Source organism: Schistocerca piceifrons, chromosome 8 (genome assembly GCF_021461385.2).
Source record: "Schistocerca piceifrons isolate TAMUIC-IGC-003096 chromosome 8, iqSchPice1.1, whole genome shotgun sequence".
NCBI lineage: Eukaryota > Metazoa > Arthropoda > Insecta > Orthoptera > Acrididae > Schistocerca > Schistocerca piceifrons.
Window position 1 is genome coordinate 317,186,434 of NC_060145.1, and position 26,665 is coordinate 317,213,098.

The following is a 26,665-nucleotide window of genomic DNA, read 5'->3' on the forward strand; positions in this document are numbered from 1 at the left end:
TTTCATTTCATTAACAACAACGCCTTCAGTATTCATATGGGAAGCAATCTCAGCCTTGCTGCTGGTATACGAACCCTTCAAAGCGGTAAGACTGAATTTATTTCAAAAGGATCTCACCCAGGTTAACCAGATTTTCCTGACACTTGCTATGACACTAGCAACTGACAAAGTTGTAATGGGGAAGTAAAAATATCTCTCAAAAATTGTTATTAACAATAGCACTATCCAGTTACCATAAAAATGTGGGAGGAAAACAAAAAAATCAAAGTCTCTAAAATAATTAAAAGGTAAGGAAATAAGACACCATAGCAAGAGAATTTTCACTATTTTACCTAGCATTTTTGTACATTGGTTGAAGCTATTTTGAGTAGTCAGTCTCTCCTAAGAGTGGAAAAATACAGAAGTGCAAGAGAATTAATACTGTAAGTGCGAAGATAACTTTACTGTAAAAATTACATGTCAAGTTGTACAAAAAGCACAGATTGTTCCAAGTTTCATTAAGAGTAGTACCTCTACTGTAACAACCACAACCACTTCCTACAACCAAATTCTAGTAAGTATTAACACAACAAACAGTAAATATTATTACATCACATTCTACATCACTAGCCGTCATGCATTAAAGTTAAGGGGAAAATATGGTTTACAATGCATGGTAACTAATGAAAGTCTACAATGTATTAACAGCCCCTAACTTACGTTATTCTGATGTCCTGTGTCTCCTAAATGTAATGATTCTATAACAATGATGAAATTCTCTTTCATGTAGCCAGGATTCTGTTTGCCACCACCAACAGCAGTTTGAAGTAAGCATGATGAAAAACAGAAAGAACACCACGGCACAATTAGTGGGAAAATATATTTGAAGGAACATGAAAAATGGGAATGCAGGTGAGAAAGAACAGCAGACTTCTTAACTTCAGAACCTGTGGACAAAAGAAGCACACAAAAATAGAGAAACAGCTTGCTACAAAGCATTTCACTCACATTGTGTTGGTCACCTTTGTCTCCCACGTGCAATGTTTCAATTACCAGGAGAAACTTTTCTTTCATGTAATGAGGATTCTGAAATTTGAAAAATAAAATGACATAATTTAAACAAATCTCAAAGCATTCTATCTGACAGAAGAAGCAGCCAGGAAAGAACAACAAATTTTAAAAAGTCTTAGTGGTGTGTACATGAGATGGCTTACACAAATGGTATCAGATTTCAGGCCTCCAAGATTTCCTTCCTTCAGAGGTGAAGTGAAAGTGACTACAGGATGAGGGGTGAAGAACATGGAGAAAATAGGGCAAGGTAAGTGAAGTTCTGCAACTGATTCTGGGAGGAATAAAGCAAGGACTGCAAACAGAGGGGAAAGTGAACCTTCTGTCACCAAAAGCATATTTTGTTTTTTATCAACCATATCATCATTTTCTCAATGACACACAATAAAAACTTTCTTATTTACAGTTGTTCACTCTATATAAGTGAAAATATAACACTAAATCAATTTAAACATCCTAGCTGCTTCTCCTGCTGGATACTGAAAATAATGCTATATTTCTTTCTTGCAACAGAATAAAATACTATATTCCCTGTCCTGCTCTTCCAAGTAAAGCCATACTAAGTGTATTTTATTTGTTCCACTGCTTTTTCTGCCATGGGGAAAGTAGCATGTCATTATGCCAAGTATTGCAACACCAATATCTAATTACTTGCCACGTGATCAACATATGTAGATACTCTATTACAAATTTAATATTTCATTTTAAAACTTATTGCACTACTACTTTCCCCATTCAATTACTAATAACAAAGCATCCTGAATGGAAGTCTATGTAATATTCCAAATTTCTGATATTTATATGAAGGAGTGCTCCACAGCTGCATAGACAGACACCATAAACAAGCATAAAATCATCTTCAAATGTATTACGTTATCCTTTAGAAAAATATTCAGTCTACCAACTGATGTGATTCAGCCTACTACAGCTCCCCTTCCTTCCCAACCTCTTCACCTAGGAGTAGCACTTGAACCTTCTCTCCTCACTTGTTGGATATTTTCCAGTCTCTCTTTCATCCTGTAGCTTTTTGCCCAATATGGCTCCCTCTAGTATTGTGAAGATTATTCCCCATATCTTAACATGTCCTATCATCCTGTACTTTCTTCTAGTCAGTGTTTCCCACACAATTCTATGCCTGCCAATTTTGCAAAGAACTTCATTTATTATCAGTTCACTTCATTTTCAGCATCATTCCATAACACCATATCTCAAACACCTCCGTTATCTTCTTTCCCTGGTCTCTCACTGCCCACGATTAACTTCCATATAATTCTGTGCTCCAGGCTGCATATTTCTCAAAGTAGGGCCTTTGGTTGATATGACTATTTCTTGTAGTGAGGATGCTCTTTTTCTGTGCAAGAATGCTTCTCATATCCAGCTTGTTTTGCTCTCATGTATCGTTTTACCTCTGAGGGAGCAAAATTGCTCCACTTTGTCTACTATGTAATCTCTAATTTTGACGTAAATTTTATGAGCAATCTCCTTTCTCCTACTCCTCATTATATCCATCTTTCTTTGACTTACTCTCAGTCCATACTCTGTGTTCATGGGACTGTTAATACCATTCAACACGTCCTGCAATTCTTTCTCATTTTCACTGAGGACAGCAGAGCAGTGCCATCAATAACTTATCGTTGATCATCTTTCACCCTGAATTTTAATCCCACTCCTGAACTTTCATTTCATTCAATACTTTTTCAATGGATCCCAAGAGGTTTTGGTCTTATATAAAATCAGAGAATAGATCAAAATCATCTATTCACTCATCCAGTTACCATACTGGCATCGAACGTTAGATAGCACAGAGAAGTCTGAAGAACTGAATTGACTCTTTCACAATTATTTCAACTGGGTGATTGGAACATGGTCTCTCCTTTCAATCCTTGTATGAATGTCGAAATGGAAGATACTGAGATAGCCAATCATGAAACTGAAGAGAAACTACAATAGTTTAGCAGTGGAAAGGCATCAGGACCAGATGATATACCTGTAATATTCTATGTAGATCATATTAAAGAACTTGCTTTCCTTCTAGCAACAGTTTGTCCTAGATTGCTGCAGTAATAAAAGATGCCTAGTGACTAGTGAAAAGTGCAGGCCACATGCACACAATACAGGCCTGTATCAGCAACATCAATCTTCTGTAGCATTATGGAACATGTATTATGCTGAAGAATTATGACTTTTTGGAGACCAAAAAACTCCTCTGCAAAAATCAACATGGATTCTACAAACAAGGATGTTGTAAAACTCTGCTGACTGTTCCTCCACGACATCCGAAGTGCCATAGACAACGCAAGCTGATGCTGTGTTCCTTGACTTCAGGAAGGCATTTTGACACCATCGTGCACTGCCCTTCAGTGAAATAAATACGAGCTTACTCAGTACTGGACCAGATTTGCCACTGGATTCACAACTTCCTTGCAGATAGAACTCAAGTCATTTTAACACAAAAAAAATCAACAGATGTAAAGGTAAGTTTGGGAATACTCCAGGGAAGTGCAATTGTGACAGGACCTTTACTGTTTACAATGTACGTAAATGATCTAGTATAAGACATCAGAAGCTCTTTAAGACTGCTCGCAGACAATGCAGTTGTCTGTACGAAAGTAACAACACCACAAGACAGTACTGATTTTCGGAGTGGCATGCAGAGGACTGATAATAGTGCAGGCTCTGGCAGTTGACCCTTAATGTAAATAAATGTAATATATTGCATAAACATAGGAAAAGGAATTCACTACTGTATATCTACACTATTGATGAGAAACTGCTGGAAACAACAACTACTTAAAATATCTAGGCGTAACTGTCCAGAGCAACCTTAAATGGAATGACCACATAAAACAAATAGTAGGAAATGCAGATGCTAGGCAGATTTACATTAAGACTGCTAAAGAAATTTAACTCCATCCATGAAGGAGGTGGCTTTAAAGCCAATTGTTCCACCAAGTCTTTAGCATTTTGGTGAACCTGGGACTCTTACCAGGTAGGACTGGTAGAGGATATAGAGAAGCTCCAACAAAGAGCGAAGCATTTCACCACGGGATCATTTGCCGGCACGAGCGTATCAGAAAGATGCTCAACAAACTCCAGTGGCACGCACTACAAGAGAAGCATTGTGCATCAAGGAGAAAGGTTTAACATTGTAATTTTGAGAGAGTATTTTCTAGAAAGAGCCAGAAAACTTATTACTTCCTCCCACATGCACCTCAGGAAATGAACATGATGTAAAAATTCGAGAATACAGAAGATTACTGACAATCACTGCTCCCATGCCCCATCTGGAGTGGAACAGGGAAGGGGGTGGGGGAGATCTATTAGTGGTATGAGAAGTACCCTCTATCACACACACCATTAGGTAGCTCTCAAAGTATGATGTAGATGTAGACATACTAAATATGTATGTCAGAAAGACTGCATCCTCACCTTACATCTTTTCCAATCAGAACACTATGCCTACACCACTACCTCTTAATTCTTGAGCAGTGCATTTGCTACACCAGTCACAATTTATTGCGGAACTTAAGGAGCTTCTCTCCTTTCTCATACATGCTGCCAAGATAGTATTCTCTATTAAATATGTTCTTAACACTGTTACCTACAACAGTGTTCATATTCCTCACAGGTATTAGATTGTCATCTCCCTTTACATACCACATTACACATTACACATCCTCAAATACTTTCTCTACCTCTTCATCTCCTGCTTGTGGCTTCAGTATGTGTACCTCGACTACTGTTGTTGATGTTTGTCCTGCTGCAGATTCTGATGAGAATAATCCTTTAAGTGAATTGTTCATGGCAACTTACTCTTTTCACTATCTACCTATACATTTCTCACAGACTATTCTAATTGAGCTGAAACACTGGAAGAAAAAAAAGTAATTAAATTTTTTTCTAATTACTTTTTTTCTAATTTCACTTCACACACACACACACACACACACACACACACACACACACACACACACACACACACACACAGACAGAGAGAGAGAGAGAGAGAGAGAGAGAGAGAGAGAGATTCTATTATATCACAGAAAGAGACTACAGATCTTATACTTACAGATATGACTGTTTTGCAATAAGGATAAGCATTCCATGCCTCTTCATGAATTTCTAGAGAGCCCTTTGGTGCAAGTAGCCTTATAAAGGCTGGAACTTTACTGGAAGAGAAATAAAATAAATCTATTAGCAAGATGTGTGCACAAAAAGTTCATCAGATCTAAAAAACAATTACTCTATTGCAAATTAGTAAACTGTTTTGCATTTTACAATTTTATCAACAACAGATGTGTATCAATGAACAGCATAGGTTCAGTAGTTAACTTGATGATGATGGTAATAATAATAGTAATTGTAGCAGCAGCATCAAACTGGGGTTTTCAGAGTGAATGATTGTAACCATAAATATTTCCTTTATATTTTCAATTTTCTGATATAATTTGTTGCCTTCTGAAGTTTGTGAAGGCCATTATATAAATTCCAAGGTGTAATTTTTTTATTTTTTTGGGGGGGGGGGGGGGGGGGGGTGTTTACAACCACCATGATCCATGATCTGGCTAAAGCCAATGTTTTGCTGTAGCAGTGAGTGCACCAATTTTTCAGAAAGAGAAAGTTTCACCAAAATACATAAGCATTTCTATGAAGTATCTGAACTGTCATTTTTGTCAATCAGTTCAAGGGGCTATTCCTCTTTTGCTTGTGAGCTTCCATTTTAATTAATAATGTGTCAAGTCACAAAAAAATAAAGGGAAATCAGAGCAGCACCTGTGTTTCAACTGTGAAATATTAATAATTGTTATAGTAGTGGCTTCTTTCCTTCAAATGACCAATATAACAAACAGGATAGTTTCAAAAAAGGAGTTGGGGATTTACTGAGATAACTGCTGTTTTCACAGATGTGAATACCTGTATGTGAAGTTACATTGCCACTGCTGCTAGATAATAGAGAAAAGAGAACTCAGCATGATGGTAATATTAGTCCAACATGAAGACTACAGGATAAAAATCACTGTGTGTCTAAGAATATTAATACAATCATTGAGCCAAACTGTACCTGACTTTTGGTCCACGAATTATGCTAAATTGAAGTGAGGAGAACATATTCTTTGCTAAAGCCAATACACTCCTTCACAGAGCAGAAAAATGGCACACTGAATTAATGTGCAAAGAAATGATGAAAATATTCTCAATTTGGAAAAAGTAAAATATATTATTTACCATGTTGTGACCAGTTTGAACCAGCCAGCATTCATCTTCACGCTAAAGGCACATGCTAAAAGCAGTTTCTGTTGGACTGACTATTGGTGATAATGCAATGGATACCACATACAGCATGTGTCTTTAGTCTGTTAGTCAACTTGCAGGTTGAAACTGGCTACAACATTGTGAAATTCTCATGTGACTGTGTTGCAAACAATACAAAAATAAAGAACATTGTGAATGAAAACACTGGTTTCTTTAGGGTGCTGATATAACCATGCCACAAAAATACGTCTATATTTGAAAATAATAATGTACTATTTACAGTCAGGAACTTCTGACCCCCAAGTGTGTATCCTACATTACATGATTTCATTGATAGATATTCCCAGTGTTGTGCCACTCCTGTCACAGGGGACACTCGTTTTGCATTCACTGGTTTTACAGAAAATTTGACAAAGCAGCTGTAGCACAAATGAGTGCATGATGTGACACAGTTGTTACAACACTGGAATCCCATTCTAGAGGAGCACATTTCAAATCCTCATTCTACCATCCAGATGTAGGTTTACAATTGCATCAAAAAGTGGTTTAGGCAAATGCCAAGATTCTGGGCTGTTGTTTCATCTCTGTTGATATTATTGTTAATGTAGCATCAACTGCTAACTACTCTCCACCACCCATATTTCATAAGACAGTTATGGCTGCAATGAGTTTATTAATGTTGTTCCCTTAGACATAGTTTGAGCTCAGTATTCTTTGTTTGGTAATTGTCTATCTGATAGCTGCAACTGTGGAAGAAAAATTGAACTTTCCGGGGCATGTTTTCCCATGTAGTCTGCATGCTGTCCTGGCACCATTACAAAACTTGTGGGCAACCCAGTAGAGTTGAGGCTATTGCTAAAGATGTACCAACAAACAGGGCACCAACAACTTGCCACCACTTTGTAGATCAGAAATATGAGATGTTCTAATACACCAGCATAGAACACACAAGCCTAAAAACAATCTGACATTTGCATCAAGGTTTTCATAATATTTAGTTTGATCCCTGTATTAACAAAGGGCACACCGAGGGTCTCTTTCAGTCAGAAAGGTGATGGTTTGTAATAATTTGAGGGAAATCATGTAGTGGAATCAAAGTTATATCTTGGATACCCAGATGTTCAAGTTCTTCTACTGCTCTTAACCTACTGTTCAAAACTATTAGGGGAATACATATATCGATGTCCACTGTGTTAAATCTATTTTGATACAGGCAGTACCTGTAGTCTCATTGCATAGCCTGAGATCTGCACTTCCATGTACAACAATTAAAATCATCTGTCATCTGTTGGCTGCATTGTGAATTCCAGTGTTAGGCGGCTCTTAAGAAAGTGAATATCTGTGTCCCAGCATTTTCCAGTAAAGTACACAGGTGGCAGTTATTCGGGGACATTGTATTGGTTGGTTGGTTTAAAAGAGGGAGGGAGGGACCAAACTGCTAGGTCATTGGTCCCTCGTTCCGATTAAAATAATTCCACAAGGGTGGGAGCAAAATAATCGAGACATACAAAACACACGTAGAAGGAAGGAGAAAACCACAAGAATGACAGAAGTGCAAGAAACACTAAAATGGACAAAATTGGACAAGAAAACCACAGAGAGACACAAGAAACATGTAGCAGAAATCAAAACAAGAGAGCACATTACCATGGCCGGCTGGCCGTGAGAATAAAAGCGAGAAGCCAGCCACTCTGCTACACATTAAAACCTCCACCCTAAAAGCACTAGGGTGGAGGGCACAGAGTGACAAAGGACATACACTAAAACTTAGATCAAATGATAAAACCCACCCTCACGAATAAAATGAAAACGAAAGCTGCTGCTGAGGCACTGTCGTCCAATATTGAAGGCAGGGTGCTGGGAAAGTTAAAAGTCTGCCGCAGAGCGGCTAAAAGTTGGCAGTGCAACAAGAGGTCGATGACTGTCATTTGTCAGCCACAGTGACACTGAGGTGGGTCCTCGCGATGGAAGAGGTAACCATGCGTTAGCCACATATGGCCAATGTGGAGCCGGCAGAGGACAACTGATTCGCTGTGAGAGGACCACATGGAAGACTTCCACACGTTTGTAGTCTCCTTAATGACACTCAGTTTGTTGTTTGTACTGTCATGCCATTAGGTCTCCCAAAGCCGAAAAATCATGTGGTGTATGACAGAACGTAGGTCAGTTTCGGAGATGCCCATCTCCAGAAGCAGTTTCCACGTAGCCTCTTTGGCCAGCCTGCCATCTGCCATATGGCAAGGAGTGCTGTTCAATATGTCCTCCACGAACATACGGAAAGCATTTGAGACCATCAGCCATCAGTGTAAACCACTTCATGGTCCTGGTACATGTCAAGAATTGAGAGGAAGTGATAGCAGAGAGCCGCAGGGTTAACGGAGTCCTTAGGGCCATGTGAAAGGTCCAGAAGAATCTGCAGCCTAGGTGTCCACCACGGAGGTGTACGTGAATGGACGTCGAGGAGAGGTGGTAACAGAAAGGACTCCAGTTCAGACAAAAGGGACCGGATGCGAACTGCAATCTTAATCCCTGACCCGAGCCGCTGAAGCAGGAGATGAACTGCCATGGTTGGGAAAAGGAGACTATTCATATGCGCAGAAGAACTATGAACATGTGCAACATAAGTGGCGAGCAGTTGTGCATGCCTAACCTTCAATGGAGGGACTCCGACCTCCAGCAGGACACTGGTCACCGGACTCGTTCTAAAAGGTCCCATCGCTAGGCAAATGCCACAGTGGTGCACTGGGTTGAGTAAATGCAACGCTGAGGGTGCAGCTGAACCATAAACTAGACTCCCATGGTCAATGCGAGACTGAACAAGCTGTAGAGCAGCAGCAGTGTAGAGCGATCTGTACCCCAGTTGGTGCTGCTCAGGCAGCAGAGGGCATTGAGGTGCTGCCAACACTGCCACTGAAGCTAACGAAGGTGAAGTAACCAAGTCAATTGGTAGTCAAAAACCAGTCCTAAGAATCGATATTTCTCCAGTACAGTGAGTGGATCGTCATTAAGGTAAAATTCTGATTCTGGATGAATGACACAACACCGACTGAAATGCAATGACTTCGTGGCTGAAAACTTTAAGCCATGGTCTAGAGCTCCCTGCAGGCGCCACTCAGCAACATCAGTACTGGAGGAGCAGTACGAAATGCAGAAGTCATCTGCATACAGAGAAGGTGAGACCAATGGCCCTACAACTGCTGCTAGACCATTAATAGCCACTAAAAATAGAGACTCAGTACGGAGCCTTGCGGAACACCATTCTACTGAATACAGGGGGAACTATGGAAGGCACTGACTTGGACAGGGAAAGTACAGAGTGACAGGAAGCTTTCAATGAAAATTGGGAGCGGGCCCCGGAGACCCCACTTATACAATGTGGCAAGGATATGACGTCACCAGGTCATGTCGTATGCATTACGTAAGTAAAAAAGATGGCAAACAGATGTTGGCATCTGGAGAAGTCTGTTTAGATGGCACACTCGAGGGGAACAAGATTATCAGTGGTAGAGCGACCCTGATGGAAGATGCCCTGACATGGAGCCAGTAGGCCACGTTACTCCAGGACCCAACCCAACCACTGATGCACCATATGTTCCAGCAGCTTACACAGAAAGTTGGTGAGGTGGTGGGGACCGGTAGCTATCAACATAAAGTGGGTTTTGACCAGGTTTGAGCTCCAGAATGATGGTGCTCTCCTACCACTGCAATGGAAAGACACCACCCCACCAGATCCGATTGAAGATGACGAGGAGATGTCGCTTGTAGTCAGATGAGAGATGTTTAATCAATTGTCTGTGGATTCGATCTGGCCCAGGAGCTGTGTCGGGGCAATATGCATGGGCACTGAGGAGCTCCCACTTTGGAAAAGGGGTGTTATAGGCATGGCGTGTAGCGAACAAGAGGACTTTCCTTTCCATCCGCCATTTGAGGGTGTGAAAGGCTAGGGGGGTAGTTCTCTGACGCAGAGGCTCGAGCATAGTGCTAAGCAGAGTGCTCGGCAATCGCATTTGCATCACTAGGTAACACATCATTAATGTTAATGCCCAAAAAGACATCTGATCTTCATCCAGACTTGGGAAGGTGATATATGGCACCCAATGGTCGACATTTACCTCTCCCAACACTCCTGTTTCTGTCGTTTTATAAGCTGGCGAACGCAAACACAGAGCCGCTTAATGGCTATTAAGTGGTCTAGGGAAGGGTGTCACTTATGTTGCTGTAGAGCTTGCTGACACTCTTTAATTGCCTCAGCGACTTCCGCTGGCCACCAAGGGACTGTCTTTCGCCGGAGGCACCCTAAAGAACAAAGGATCGCATTTTCCGCCACAGAAACAATCGCTGTAGTGACCTGCTCAACGAAAAAAATCGATGGCTCCATGTGGGGGAGATTCAGTGGTGGCAGCAGAAGAGAAGACTTCCCAGTCTGCCTTGTTTAAAGCCCGTCTGGGTAGGCATCCGTGGGCATGACGCCAGGAGTGACAGGAAAGTGGGGAAGTCGTCACTACCACACAGGTCATCATTTGCTCTCCAGTGGAAATATGGGAGAAGGCCAGGACTCAAACCAAGAGATCAATGGCTGAATATAGGCCATGTGCCATAACAGAAAGTGTGGGGGCACCTGTAAACCTGTATTTAAGAGACAGAGGTCGAGTTGTGATAGTAAATTTTCGACCTCCCTACCTCAACCTATAAGCAGGACGCCACCCAAACTAGGAGTTATTGCACATTAAAATGTCCCAGAAGTGGGAAAGGTTTAGGGAGTTGATCAATCAGTGTAGCCAATATGTTCAGGTCATCTGGAAGAAGATATACATTGCAGACAGTTATTTCCTGCATTGTTCTTATCCTGCCAGCCAAAGCTTCAAGAGGGGTTTGAAGGGGCACAAGCTCACTACATACTGAGTTCAGGACATAGATGCAAACTCCACCAGACACATTGTTGTTGTTGCTACAGTTCCTGTAATATCCCTTATAACTGAGGAGGGTCATATTTTTTAACACTGAAGTTAGACCTTGATCGCTTAGAGACTTCTGGCGTTTAACCACCAGCAAGAGATGATTTACTATGCTTCATGGTGTGCCATCTGCCCTGACGGCATACACTCTGATCAGGGGCCCTCCCCACGGGCGCCACCCAGCGGCAGCAAAGGCTACCCGACAGGATGGCAATTGCTGGGAGTCCCAATGCCCCAGGGTAATGGGCGTCTACTCCTTGGCATACGTGGGGACTTAATGGCACAGGCATCAGCAGAGCAATCTCTGTGTGGTCAGGGGGCTACAACCAACAGGGTGCATGGTGGCCACACCACAATGGACTGGCTACCATGCTGGATATCTGGCGCAAACGAGCTAAGTAGTCCATTATCGTTGACAGCACAGAAAACGATACTGCACAGATGATGGAGGAAAACTCACCCAGGAGGGTGACCTCACCCTACAGCTGGAGAATGAGTGGAAGTGAAGTTCCACATTGATGGAGGATGTGAAAGATCTCAGTACATGATGGACACTATGCACCATGTAAGGCACTCTTCGGGAAAATTTTGAAAAATGGAGGTCAAACCCTACAGGGGACCATCACATCAAGGCTGAAACATATGAGACTCCTTTTTGTTGCCTCTTACGGTGGGCAGGAATACCTCGGTCCTATTCTAACGCCCGGAACCGCATTGGGGGGGGGGGGGCATTGTATTAAACCAAGCATATGCAATGCGACATCTTGACTCAGGATAAGTTGCACAAGGGCAGTCAGTTTGATCTAAAAAGAATGGACATTCTGTCATGTTACTGCAGATGCAAATGACACTCTGGGCGTCATCCACAGGTTGTGAACATACTACATGGAGGCATGCCAATACACAAGATAAGCTGGACAAGGTTGCCGACGTATTACAACTACATGTAATGACTGACGTCTGGCTATCTCTGCATCATACGGATACTGTCAGCACTGCAAAATGACCTCAGGTGGGCCATAGGAGCCACTGTGTCCAATAAGACTGTAAAGATCAGGTTACAAGAAAGGACCTTACAACAGAGGTACCTTGTTCAAGCAGAGGCATCCTGTTTAAGTACTCTGCTGGACATGACATCATCTTGCAGCTTGTCTTCAGACCTGCCATTCTCACACTAAGTGACAGCTACTTCATTGGTGAAATACGTTATTCACAGATGAGTGAAGATACCTTCAATGCAAGGTGATAGCTGTGTTCATGTGCAGAGGTACGTGGTGAGCAGTACCTGCCAAATGTTGTCCAGCAAATAGAGTTGTCTATGTTTCTGTTACATTGTGGAGATCCTGTGCTGATAGCCATGTGGATCTCCTTGTCCACAGTCACCTTACTGTCAGGCACTACAGCAAACAGATCCTGTTGAACCATGTGGCAGCTGCTGCATTTGGTAGTGGCCATGTAGCGAGTGTCAGCAGGGATGTCTTGCAAAGCCTGGACATTGAGGTAATGGAATGGCCAGAGCTGAGTCCCGACCTAAATCCCATCTTGTATGTGTGAGGCCTGCTTGACGGATGTGTTTGTGGACGTCCTGTTCCACCTCAGACTCTCCAAGCATACGCATGGGCTCTCTGAAGGCTGGGAACTTATACTACAGGGTTAACTCGACAGACTTGTACAGAGCTCACAGATGGCATACACATTACGGAAGCTCTCAAAAGTCCAGAGAAAAGCATCCACGATGATGGGATGTTTTTGATACTTGTCAGTCATTTCAATTCTTTGCATGTAAGTGACTGAGGAGGTAATGTTGTTTTGTAGTGCACTTAATTTGTGAAAGATAAAGATACAAACTGGTAACTTACCCAGTCCTCAATTATTGCTTAGTGGATTTAGGGCAGACACTCAGAGTCATATTTGTTATGGCATAAAGTCAAGCACCGGCACGCCAGTCAGGAACATGAGAGCAGAGAGGGCTGTGAAGAACCCATCAGCCAATTGCACCCTGACCGAACCCTCCCCAGGATGACAAAGCGACAGCAGCAGCCTCTATGCAAAGAGAACATAGGCACTTCACGCGACTGGCCGTGGCCCAGATCTACAGAAGCTTCACGGTTAGTGGTCTGAATAGAAGAGTCACCTATATTACTTCACTTGGCCGAAATACTAAATGTCTTTTTCCAAAGCTGTTTCACAGAGGAAGACTGCACTGCAGTTCCTTCTCTAGATTGTCGCACAGATGACAAAATGGTAGATATCGAAATAGACAACAGAGGGATAGAGAAACAATTAAAATCGCTCAAAAGAGAAAAGGCTGCTGGACCTGATGGGATACCAGTTCGATTTTACACAGAGTACGTGAAGGAACTTGCCCCCCTTCTTGCAGTGGTGTACCGTAGGTCTCTAGAAGAGCGTAGCTTTCCAAAGGATTGGAAAAGGGCACAGGTCATCCCCGTTTTCAAGAAGGGACATCGAACAGATGTGCGGAACTATAGACCTATATCTCTAACGTCTATCAGTTGTAGAATTTTGGAACACGTATTATGTTCGAGTATAATGACTTTCCTGGAGACTAGAAATCTACTCTGTAGGAGTCAGCATGGGTTTCGAAAAAGACGGTCGTGTGAAACCCAGCTCGCACTATTCATCCACGAGACTCAGAGGGCCATAGACACGGGTTCACAGGTAGATGCCGTGTTTCTTGACTTCCGCAAGGCGTTCGATACAGTTCCTCACAGTCGTTTAATGAACAAAGTAAGAGCATATTGACTATGAGACCAATTGTGTGATTGGATTGAAGAGTTCCTAGATAACAGAACGCAGCATGTCATTCTCAATGGAGAGAAGTCTTCCGAAGTAAGAGTGATTTCAGGTGTGCTGCAGGGGAGTGTCATAGGACCGTTGCTATTCACAATATACATAAATGACCTTGTGGATGACATCGGAAGTTCACTGAGGATTTTTGCAGATGATTCTGTGGTGTATCGAGCGGTTGTAACAATGGAAAATTGTACTGAAATGCAGGAGGATCTGCAGCGAATTGACGCATGGTGCAGGGAATGGCAATTTAATCTCAATGTAGACAAGTGTAATGTGCTGCGAAAACATAGAAAGATAGATCCCTTATCATTTAGCTACAAAATAGCAGGTCAGCAACTGGAAGCAGTTAATTCCATAAATTATCGTGGAGTACGCATTAGGAGTGATTTAAAACGGAATGATCATATAAAGTTGATCGTCGGTAAAGCAGATGCCAGACTGAGATTCATTGGAAGAATCCTAAGGAAATGCAATCCGAAAACAAAGGAAGTAGGTTACAGTACTCTTGTTCGCCCACTGCTTGAATACTGCTCAGCAGTGTGGGATCCGTACCAGATACGCTTGATAGAAGAGATAGAGAAGATCCAACGGAGAGCAGCGCACTTCGTTACAGGATCATTAAGTAATTGCGAAAGCATTACGGAGATGATAGATAAACTCCAGTGGAAGACTCTGCAGGAGAGACGCTCAGTAGCTCGGTACGGGCTTCTGTTAAAGTTTCGAGAACATACCTGCACCGAGGAGTCAAGCAGTATATAGCTCCCTCCTACGTATATCTCGCGAAGAGACCATGAGGATAAAATCAGAGAGATTAGAGCCCACAGAGAAGCATACAGACAATCCTTCTTTCCACGAACAATACAAGACTGGAATAGAAGTGAGAACCGACAGAGGTACTCAGGGTACCCTCCGCCACACATCGTCACGTGGCTTGTGGAGTATGGATGTAGATGTAGATATATTACTTCACTTGTATCAGGAACTGTATATACTTAAGAGATTTCTGATCTGCTTATCACCCTTTGCTTCCGGCACTTCTGTGTTATTGACGAAGTTAAGTATTGTCATTGTTCATTTAGTAATAAAACTCATTAATATGATTTATCTGAATGTTGTCTAATGATCTGAGAAGGCAGGCATCCTAGACTACACATGTTTGACGTCAAGGCAGGATTCAACAGTATTTCCCTAATTCTTTTGAGCAATTTATATAAATGAGTTAGGTGGCAATCTGAACAGATCTTTTTGCAAATGGTACTACGATTTACTGAGGAGTAAATTCACCAAATGACCAAAATGCATTATAAAAATTAGGAAGACAATACTGCATGTTGCAAGAAGTGGCAGCTCACGTTTAACAATGAAAGATGGTATGTCCACTACATGAGTGCTGTACTATAAAGTTTCATATTTTAGTTAGATGATAACACAAATTTAATGTGTGCCATTTCAGCTAAATGCTTACCAGTTAGAACTACGAACAACATAAACCGACTGGAACCACCACGTAGAAAAATCTGTGGGAAAGAGAAACACAAAGTGTTTTTGTCCATCCGTCTGTCTTCTGGAGTACTGGTGTGCAGTATGGAATTCTTACCCTATAGGATTCACAGTGGACATCGCAGATGTTTAAAGAGGGCAACTCACTTTTCATTACTGTGTGGTACAGTAGTGTGTGTCACAAATACGATAAGTGAGTTGGGTGGCCATCATTACAACAAAAGCGTTTTTCATTGTGGCGAAATCTTTTCACGCAATTACAACAAAAGCTTTTCTCCTCTGAATGCCAAAATAATATACTGACTCCCACCCACCTTACAAAGAAAGAAATGATCACTGTGATAAAATAAGAGGAATCAGAGCGGCCACAGAGAAATTTAGATGTTCATTTTTCCTGCAGAGAAATAGTCTAAAAGTCCTAAGGGGCAAAGTTCCACAGGGTTAACTTTGAGATTAGAAAGAGCTCTATACCCACACTCCGCCCCTTCCCGTCAGCTGAATTAAGTGAGATGTCTATAAACGGGCGACAAAACCGACAGAGGCGAATCGGGCCGGGCGCTAAATCAATAGGCCGTGCAGCGGCAAGTTGAGTCTCGGGTTCACGTACTCCGGGGATGCCACGCACCCTATTTCCTTATAAGGCCACAAATCGATGGCCCGAGTCGCGCCGTGCCGCCCCAGAATTCGTCCAGCGCCTTGACGCCGCCGCCGTCACACCTGGCCGGCACGCTGGCGCTCAGCTGCAGAGGGGCAAGGCGCCGGCACAGGTCGGGGCTCATCCCAGGCTGTCCCCGCCCCCTGGCCGTGGCTGACGTCAGCGATAGCAGATCCGCGCTGCGCCGCGCCGCGTGAAGTGCCCTCTGACGTCATCCCGCGCGTGCTGATGGCGGTATCCCACACCGCCCCCCACATACAACGCGCTCACTTCGGCAGCTCTTCAAATTATTTCGTACACCGCAGCGAACAGCACAGTGTGTTTAAGAAACAATGATTTGACTTCAAAATTCCAAATTGACTGATAAAAAAACCTACTACAAATATGACAAATTACCAAACACAAAATCTTACAAGTTTTTGCTACGCTATTACAAATGTTGTAAGTGTCCATCAGCAACAGCACGAACAAAATCTAGACGATAGCTAAATTCGTCATAAACTTCACACAATAACCTGCTTTTACAGAAGTTATGGGGGTTGTTATTCTGTTCTTGCTTTCTTATATGTCACAAGGTAGACAAGAGATGAACACGTTCATTAGCATATCTCTGTACGGGGAAAAAAATATCGCATGATGTCGTATCTGGCGATCTTTGAGACCAAGAATGCAAGGCTGTGTCTCGGGATCCCGCGCGTTGAGCTAGCTTCAAACGCTGCAGAGCTGGCTTTTTCCACAACTTCAGGAGGCTTCATTTTTTTAAAAGGATGGAGCTCCACTACACTGTCAGTTGCTCAATGACACACTGGCTCAACGCTGGATAGGGCCCACCGGACCCCAAAACACTGCCCTGAGTTCTTGGCCTCCGAGATCGCCAGATATGACTTCTCGCTTCACTATCTCCGACAAATCTCACCCAACCTTTCCCCATACACTTTTGAAATCCCCTTCCCGCAGTTCCCGTATGGCTATCGCAACATGGACGTCCTTAAGGACGACAACTCGCTTTCTTCTTTCTGGCGGATACCATTCTTATTTCTGCTGTCTAATTTTCTCCATCCTCTCTGACCGTAACAAACTAGACATTTCGTTTAGGCTGCGTCTACCCCTTCCTATTTATTCTTATATAACCAACAATTCAGTGCTAACGCATAATATCCATCCTATAAAACGCCACTGTTATACTGTTATTTTGCTCCGGAAGAACATTTTGAATTTGTTAAATCTCTTCAGACTCCTCTTTTTTAACACCGAAAACCTCCTACCCTCTGCAAATACGAGTGCACACAACAATTTTCTTAGAGATAATTAGACTATTGATTGAAATGGGAAGGCCACTGTCAATCCGAATGACATTTTCTTGACATAAGAGCGCCTCACTGTAGAACTAAAATCACTACTGAAACCGATGTATCGACAATCACAGCAGCTACCCTCTTCATGGCTCTGAAGAGAACCGCTGTCTGTTTTAATAGTGATTTTAGTTTCAGATTAACGCGCTCTAATACCAACAGGATTTTGCACAAATAAGGTTCTTGTTGGGCTTTACATCTGTACTTTAAAGTAGACTTAAGCCTCTTGGTTTCAAAGTCAAGATTATAGATGTCATTTAAATATAAAATTCAATAACCTACACGTACACTGACGGAAAAAATCGCAACACCATAAAATAATGTAGAGTAATGAGATTCCGGGGGTACATTTGTCTAGACTTTTTTATTATTATCTAATCGCATGGCTAGGGCGCCCCGTCGGGCAGACCGTTCGCCTGGTGCCGGTCTTTCAATTTGACGCTACTTCGGCGACCTGCAGTCGATGAGGGTGAAAGGATGATGATGATGACAGCGCAACACCCAGTCCCTGGGCGGAGAAAATTCCCCGACCCAGCCGAGAATCGAACCCGGGCCCAGAGGACTGAATCCGTCACGCTGACCATTCAGCTACCGGGGGCAGACTGTAGATAACATTTAAATGATTAACATTGTAAGATCACAGGTTAATGTAAGCACGAGGTAAGTCATTGCAACTGTGAAATGCTGGTACATTAATAACCGGTGTAACCACCAGAATGTTGAATGCAAGCATGCACACATGCATGCATTGTGCTGTACAGGTGCCGTATGTCCGTTTGGGTCGTGGAGTTCCATGCGTGTTGCACGTGGTCGATCAGTAGAGGGACGGCTAATGCTGGTTGCGGATGACCATCGAGTTGTCCGATGTTGTATCATATGTGCTCGGCTGGACACAGCTCTGGTGATCAAGCAGGCCAAGGCAACATGTCTACACTCTGTAGAGCATGTTGGGTTACAACAGCGGTATGTGGGTGAGCGTTATCCTATTGGAAAACACCCCTTGGAATGTTCATGAATGGCAGCACAACACGTCGCATCGTCCGACTGACGTACTAATTTGCAGTCATGGTACTTGGGATAACCACGAGAGTACTCGTGCTCTCACACGAAATCGCACAGCAAAACGTACCTCCAGGTGTAGGTTCAGTCTAGCCCGAAGACAGTAGGTTGCAGGCTCTCAACTGGCCGCCTCCTATCAACACACGGCCATCACTGGCACCGAGGCAAGACCAGCTTTTATTAGAAAACTTAACAGACCTCCGCCCTGCCCTCCGATGAGCTCTCGCTCCACCCCCACTGAAGTCGCAAATGGCGGTGGTTTGGGATCGGTGGAACACATGTTACAGGGCGTCTGGCTCGGACCTGTCCTTGAAGTTAGCTATTTGTAACAGTTCATTGTGTCACTGTGGTGCGAACTTCTGCTCAATTTGGTGCTGCGTATGCAGCACGATGCGCCAGAGGCATACGCCAAACACGATGTCTTCCCTCTCGGTAGTGCGACGTGGTTGTTCAGAGCCCGGTCTTATTGTGACCGTATATTCCTGTGAGCACTGCTGCCAGTAATCATGTCTAGTGGCTACATTCTGTCAAGTCTTTCAGCAATAACGCAGAAGGAACACCTAGCTTCTAGTAGCCCCATTACACGATCTCGTTCAAACTCAGCGAGGTGTTGATAAAGGTGTCTTTGTCGCATTAACCAGCTCCCCATATCCAACCTCAAAGGTAACTAATGCTCACGAGCGTTACAGCATGTGTTAAGGCAAACCTGATTTGCATCCCTATATTAGCACTACTAGCGCCACCCTTATGCGACTGACGCAAAGTTTCAACACACATCTTTCAGACGCAGAAACACTTCTTCGAACTTTCGATTATGTCGCACAATTCCCTTGCTTGCACTTTTTTTCCGTCAGTCTATAAATGTGGTCGTAAGTATTCATGAATTCCAACGACACCCTCCTTAGACAAAATCGTCGTCAGCTAACTATCTGATAATGCTGCTGACACTATGAGCGAGTACGATACTGGAATATTTCATGTCTCCGGGTACAATTACCACATCGCCGGCAAAACGAAGAGTACAGAAGCAATGTACAGAGTGAAAACTGATTTGTTACAGATTACGACCTACAGTATGGGTTCTTTTTGTACTTGAGTTAAAGTATGGTTAAACCGTCACATAGTGAGGAGGAACAAGCGCTGTAACATTGTGGAGGTACAGAGGCGAGCGAGTGTGATAATGTCTGGTTTGTGGAGGAACTCGTGCGATCATCAGCGCCCGTACACAGTCCAATTTTTACACAGTCCAATTTTTACACAGTCCAATTTTTACACAGTCCAATTTTTACACAGTCCAATTTTTACACAGTCCAATTTTTACACAGTCCAATTTTTACACAGTCCAATTTTTACACAGTCCAATTTTTACACAGTCCAATTTTTACACAGTCCAATTTTTACACAGTCCAATTTTTACACAGTCCAATTTTTACACAGTCCAATTTTTACACAGTCCAATTTTTACACAGTCCAATTTTTACACAGTCCAATTTTTACACAGTCCAATTTTTACACAGTCCAATTTTTACACAGTCCATCTAGCCACTGTCGCAAATGATGACGATGATGATGAAATGTGACGACACCTCAAATACCCAGTCCTAGGACAGAGCAAATCTCCAACCCGGCTGGGAATCGAACCCGAGACGCTGTGATCCAGAGGCAGCAGTGAGTGACTATCGGGGCTTACCCCAGTTCACTAGTAGCAGCGTCACGCCATCATAATGCGTCTGTGCTTACCGTACGATGGATTGCACCGTATGTTAACAGTAAAATTAAAATAACTTTTCCAAACTTAGTGTATATTAATGTTATTTATTAAAAACCAAATTTGGACTGAAAACTTGCCTATTCATGTTAGATCAAGTATCATTTGTATTTCTAATAGAAAGTTGTAATTACAGCATTCAATTGCATTGATGCAATAACACAGTTGTCCCGTGTTTCAAGGCTGTATTGTACATAACAATGATTACACGCAATCTTGAAGAGGCAATTCAGAGGTCGTGTACTCCTGTCGGTTCTGTTATAAACATTCTAACCGGCAAAGTTATATGCAATCTAACTAAAGCTTTTTCAGTAACTACAGCAAACTTAATTTATATACAAATTAAGAAGACTCTTAAATTGTTAAACGACAGAACTACTAATACGTGTCTGAGAAAGGGGTCAATTAGACACTGCTAACTTCGCCTGTGGCGGTTGATAGATGTTCTGTTTGGCGGTCCCCTGGGCCCTTATATAAATATAGCTAGAGAGGTAATGGGAAGAAATACTTCGCACCGAGATACCAATCTGTTAGCGACAATTTAACGTCCACGTGCGTTGTGCCTCTGATGATGTCAAGGGCTGAGCGGACTTTAATGCAATCAAAATATTTGGCATTTTTTTCACTGGTTTTTATAGACTTGAATGCGTTTTCGGTACAAGCTGGTAGTGAGCGCGCGAGGACTGATCGCTGAGTTCACGGAAGTAACTGTTGTATGCCGCCCGCAATGTTGACAAAACCGCGTGGCAAGCGGCGGGATTATTTTTCACTTTTAATGTGAGCAGTTAACTTTTGGTGATTAAAAGTCGCGGCGATAGAGCATTTTACAAGTAACTTCCCTAGCAGTCGCCTCTGAACTGTTAATAGTGCTGTTTCCGTAAGGGATATTATTATATATTGTGCGTGCGAACTTTCAAAAGATACTTGTAAGTGGAACTCAAAATTTATTTATAGCCATAGTCCCTTGTCCAGCTGAGTAAAGTGTAAGTAGGAACATTTTCTTTCGTGAATACAAAGGGTAATGTGGAATTGCAGACTGGAAATTATGATCGGTATGTTCTACATCGCTTTTTTGACTGACCGCAAAACTAGTTTTCAGGCTCTTGTAAGCGGCGAAGGACAGTGTAGAAAACACACAGCCAGTTTGAAAGTCTTTTCGTAACGACATAACGAAAAATACAGACCTTTTGGATTATTTACCCGCGCTACCCAAGAGGTCAGCAACGTACGGCCACCAAGCTTCATAATTTCTTTCAGAGAAATGTTAAATTTCACGTCGTTTTAGGATAGCCAAAGAGACTCTCCGCGAAGCTAAGCCTGTGTAGATGAATACGAAAACGCCAGTGGTTAAAGTTGATTATAACTGTTACAGAAGCCAGGCACTTAGAAGCTAAGTATGAATAAGATTTCGCGGAAACTGGCGCTATCCGGCAAATTACTGCGTAGATCTTACCCTTGTGCTGTCTCCTTCAGTCTCGCTACAGTCTTCCATCATCTAGCTAAGTAGTAAACAGTATCTCCAAGAAGGAATGGTCAGTATTCAGGAACGATCATTCGAAGCAGAAAGTCTAGTGGACATGGGCTCTAAAATCCATAACTTAAGACTGCGAAAGAAATCTGGACTGCAGGAGTGCGTCAACATAACAGTCAGCAAATATCGACAGGATGGTCCTCTTTAGTGCTCGTAGTGATTGTTTCCCGGACGTTATGTCACATCATATATCCAACATAGATGAAGTGGCAAAGATTAACTTTCATGGGAACTTACAAACAACACGCTAAGTGTTAAGTACTTGTAAAAGATAATATCGAAGGCTGCACTTTTACGTAACTGTCGCAAGAATAAGTGTGTAACTGAAGATGGTGTACACACAAACCGCCGGGCAGTAGTCTGATAATCCGAAGAACAGGTACTAAAAACCAAAGAAGTGCACATGTACATAATACACAGTACAGTGCCTGGTAGATGTTACTTCATACCAACATTTTCTGGACTATTCTACTCATTCAATGAGCAAGAACGAAATGTGTAACTATATGCCTCTACACGCGTCTAATCTTTCATTCTAAGCTCTTAGTCCCTGTCCGATATCTATATTGATGGTAGCAGCAGAATGTATTCCTCGAAAACATCACTAAGTTTATCCAACAGGGTTTCGAGAGAACGATGTTTTTCTTACGATTTCCATTTCAGTTCCTCGAACATTTCTGTCACACTTTATTAATCCCCCTTTACACCACAGCTATCACCAGCGAAGAGGAGAGGATGCGCATTCGCGCGAACAATGCGCGAGGATTCGATAGTTCGTACCATCCACAGTTGTAACTGCGGATAGGCATTCGCATTGGAGCGAACGCGAGATAACTGAGCAGCTGACACGTAGATTTCCGTGTCTACGAAGCTAAAATTCCGTATTTGCGGTTTTCGTATTTATACGCAGTTTTAGTGATGCACCGCGTTAAAGGTATCTCCACACGCGTCATTTTTAGTACTGTTTGTCCTGTTGAAGCAGCTCACAGGTGAGGTACTGGCAAAGTAAAGTTATGAGGACTAGCCGTAAGTTGTGCCTGAATAGTTCATTCGATAAAGCACTTACCCGTGAATGGCAAACGTCCCGTGTTCGAGACCCGGTCCGAAACACAGTTTTAATCTGTTAGTAAGTTTTAATCAGATTTGTGCTGCATTTTCTGGTATTGCATCATGTTCAAAAACACCACAACCCACTACGGCAGCGTGACTTGCGTACATCTCTTTCTATAAGCAAATTTCAACATCTATATACACTCCTGGAAATTGAAATAAGAACACCGTGAATTCATTGTCCCAGGAAGGGGAAACTTTATTGACACATTCCTGGGGTCAGATACATCACATGATCACACTGACAGAACCACAGGCACATAGACACAGGCAACAGAGCATGCACAATGTCGGCACTAGTACAGTGTATATCCACCTTTCGCAGCAACGCAGGCTGCTATTCTCCCATGGAGACGATCGTAGAGATGCTGGATGTAGTCCTGTGGAACGGCTTGCCACGCCATTTCCACCTGGCGCCTCAGTTGGACCAGCGTTCGTGCTGGACGTGCAGACCGCGTGAGACGACGCTTCATCCAGTCCCAAACATGCTCAATGGGGGACAGATCCGGAGATCTTGCTGGCCAGGGTAGTGGACTTACACCTTCTAGAGCACGTTGGGTGGCACGGGATACATGCGGACGTGCATTGTCCTGTTGGAACAGCAAGTTCCCTTGCCGGTCTAGGAATGGTAGAACGATGGGTTCGATGACGGTTTGGATGTACCGTGCACTATTCAGTGTCCCCTCGACGATCACCAGTGGTGTACGGCCAGTGTAGGAGATCGCTCCCCACACCATGATGCCGGGTGTTGGCCCTGTGTGCCTCGGTCGTATGCAGTCCTGATTGTGGCGCTCACCTGCACGGCTCCAAACACGCATACGACCATCATTGGCACCAAGGCAGAAGCGACTCTCATCGCTGAAGACGACACGTCTCCATTCGTCCCTCCATTCACGCCTGTCGCGACACCACTGGAGGCGGGCTGCACGATGTTGGGGCGTGAGCGGAAGACGGCCTAACGGTGTGCGGGACCGTAGCCCAGCTTCATGGAGACGGTTGCAAATGGTCCTCGCCGATACCCCAGGAGCAACAGTGTCCCTAATTTGCTGGGAAGTGGCGGTGCGGTCCCCTACGGCACTGCGTAGGATCCTACGGTCTTGGCGTGCATCCGTGCGTCGCTGCGGTCCGGTCCCAGGTCGACGGGCACGTGCACCTTCCGCCGACCACTGGTGACAACATCGATGTACTGTGGAGACCTCACGCCCCACGTGTTGAGCAATTCGGCGGTACGTCCACCCGGCCTCCCGCATGCCCACTATACGCCCTCGCTCAAAGTCCGTCAACTGCGCATACGGTTCACGTCCACGCTGTCGCGGCATGCTACCAGTGTTAAAGACTGCGATGGAGCTCCGTATGCCACGGCAAACTGGCTGACACTGACGGCGGCGGTGCACAAATGCTGCGCAGCTGGCGCCATTCGACGGCCAACACCGCGGTTCCTGGTGTGTCCGCTGTGCCGTGCGTGTGATCATTGCTAGTACAGCCCTCTCGCAGTGTCCGGAGCAAGTATGGTGGGTCTGACACACCGGTGTCAATGTGTTCTTTTTTCCATTTCCAGGAGTGTATTTTTTTCTACACTTAGCATCACAGCCAAGGTATATAGACTTTCTTTGCTACAATGGGCTTAGGTAACACCACATCGGAAAACTATTTCCAGAATTTGAGAGCAATAAGTAATCTGATGCAGAACAAGAGCACATTTTCTCTCCAAACCATTATACTTCGTTTTTTCTTTCTTTGGAATAACAACGTCTTCTGCACATTATATTATGGATTGCGTTTATTACTCTTAATTTATCTCTTTTGCAATTAAACTCAAAGTAGCGTACTTAATATGTTTCTCTTTCACTAAACTTTTATATATGTTTTACTTTAAGCTAATTTCTAGTGATGTTACTAGCAGAACGAAACAGATGTTGAATTTTAACTTAGTCTTTATTCAATACCTTTAAACTGTTATGTTGGAAATTTGTTCTGCTCAAACAATATTCAGGATTTGACACTGCGACCTGCGTGTCCTAAGGGCTGCTTATCCCTAGCTTAATGAACTGCAGGTACGGTACCTTTGAAAATGACACAGCTGATTCCCTTCTCCATCTTTTGCGCAACAGGCGCTGGTGCTCCCTCTCTAATGATCTACTCGTCGATAAGACAAATTCTAATCATCTTTTGTAGAGCGTAAATGTCTTTTTCCCGTCCCACTCACTCATCACGAATAGTTCGCCAGAATAAGCCCTGAGCTGCAACAGTCAGGTGAACCAGACTGTGTCCCATTTTCGCTTAAACGTCGTTACGCGCGATGTATTAGAACTCGTTCTGCAACTGCCGCTGTTTAAATTTTAAGCGGATACCAATTTCCTTGACGTGCCACCTTTCTTAATATGTATACCATTTAAGTTTGTTGAGCATTTCATGACATTTATCTGTTACATTGACTGCGTACGGATCCATGACTGACCAGCTTGAAGAGAATAGTGTAAACGGCCTCCTATGTCATTTAATTTCAATTGTCGAGGACTTTTCCAATAATTTTCAAAACGGTCTCTGCCTCCTCCATCTTTAAGTTTAGATGTCTCGGCGTTTTACCTTAAATAGCTGCAGAAGAAAAATGTTAAATATTTCATGCTTGCGACATTTTCAAGCACAAAATTGTATGATTTGCTGGTAAATGTCAGTCAACGAATCCAAAGTCGCTGATTTTTTTCAGCTACTTATCGCTCCTTTCACCTCTGGTAATAAATATCTGTACATATAAAAATGTTCAGAAGCACCGTCGATTGGAGTTTACTTGAAACTGTATGTAGATCAGTTCAAACATAAGAAGAAAGCAGCGATTAGCAGTCTAATAACACTTTATTACATTTCTCAAACCAACCCTCAAGTTGAGAATAGCTTCCCCCAAACTTTCTGCATTTGTCGGTATTTTAAAATTTAGCCTAACTTCTCCTTAATGCCACTATGCCAAGCATGTATTGAAAACCACACATGTCTGTAATGACGACAGGATGACAACATATGTGGTCCAGTCACTGTGGCCACAGCCTATGTTCGACGTCGACATGCAATAACCACTCTCAGACGGCAGGTGGCAGCACCAGCAGGGCAGGGGGGGGGGCGCAGGAAACAGTCGTCGTCTTCGTAATGCGGAAAGTAGCGATTTATCTGACGTACAAAAGGGCATGATCATTGGCTTTCGGCCAAGGGTTGAAGAATTTTCGTGGCGGCTAAGTTCGTAAACTGTTTGCGTGTCGCCGTGGTTGAAGTATACCATACATCACAAAATGACGCTATTCAAAACCAGCAACGAAGCAACTGTGGTATACCGCGGGCCATAGATGACAGGGGTGAACGGTGGCTGCGGAGATGTGTACGGGAGAACAGGCCTGCAAGTGCCCAACAACTGACCGCCCAGATGAACCAAGGGGCTACCAATAGCGTCTCCTCAACGACCGGCCAGCGAACGTTGCTGCTTATGGGTTACCTGGTTCCCGCACCCTTGCTGGCTGCTGTTCATCGGCGACGATGGCTGGAATTATAAAGGCAGTACCGCCAACGGACGTCCACTGAATGGTAACGGGTGGCCTTTCCAGATGAATCACGTTTTCTGCTCCACCGACAGAT

The 26,665-nt window shown here is 43.3% G+C and overlaps 1 protein-coding gene across 2 annotated transcripts in view; it reads right to left on the reverse strand.

Annotated features, from left to right (window-relative positions):
* LOC124711422 (phosphatidylinositol transfer protein alpha isoform) overlaps positions 1-26,665 on the reverse strand; it is a 194,296-nt gene that overhangs the window by 16,073 nt on the left and 151,558 nt on the right. Inside the window, exons 4-5 of one of the 2 annotated variants that reach the window (XM_047241488.1) lie at positions 5,117-5,216; positions 700-777 (exon numbers count right to left, since the gene is read on the reverse strand). In XM_047241488.1, the coding sequence (XP_047097444.1) occupies positions 700-777; positions 5,117-5,216 (178 nt within the window). Of the gene's footprint in view, positions 1-699; positions 778-987; positions 1,066-5,116; positions 5,217-26,665 lie in introns of both variants that reach the window. The other variant, XM_047241487.1, reaches the window with a different exon arrangement.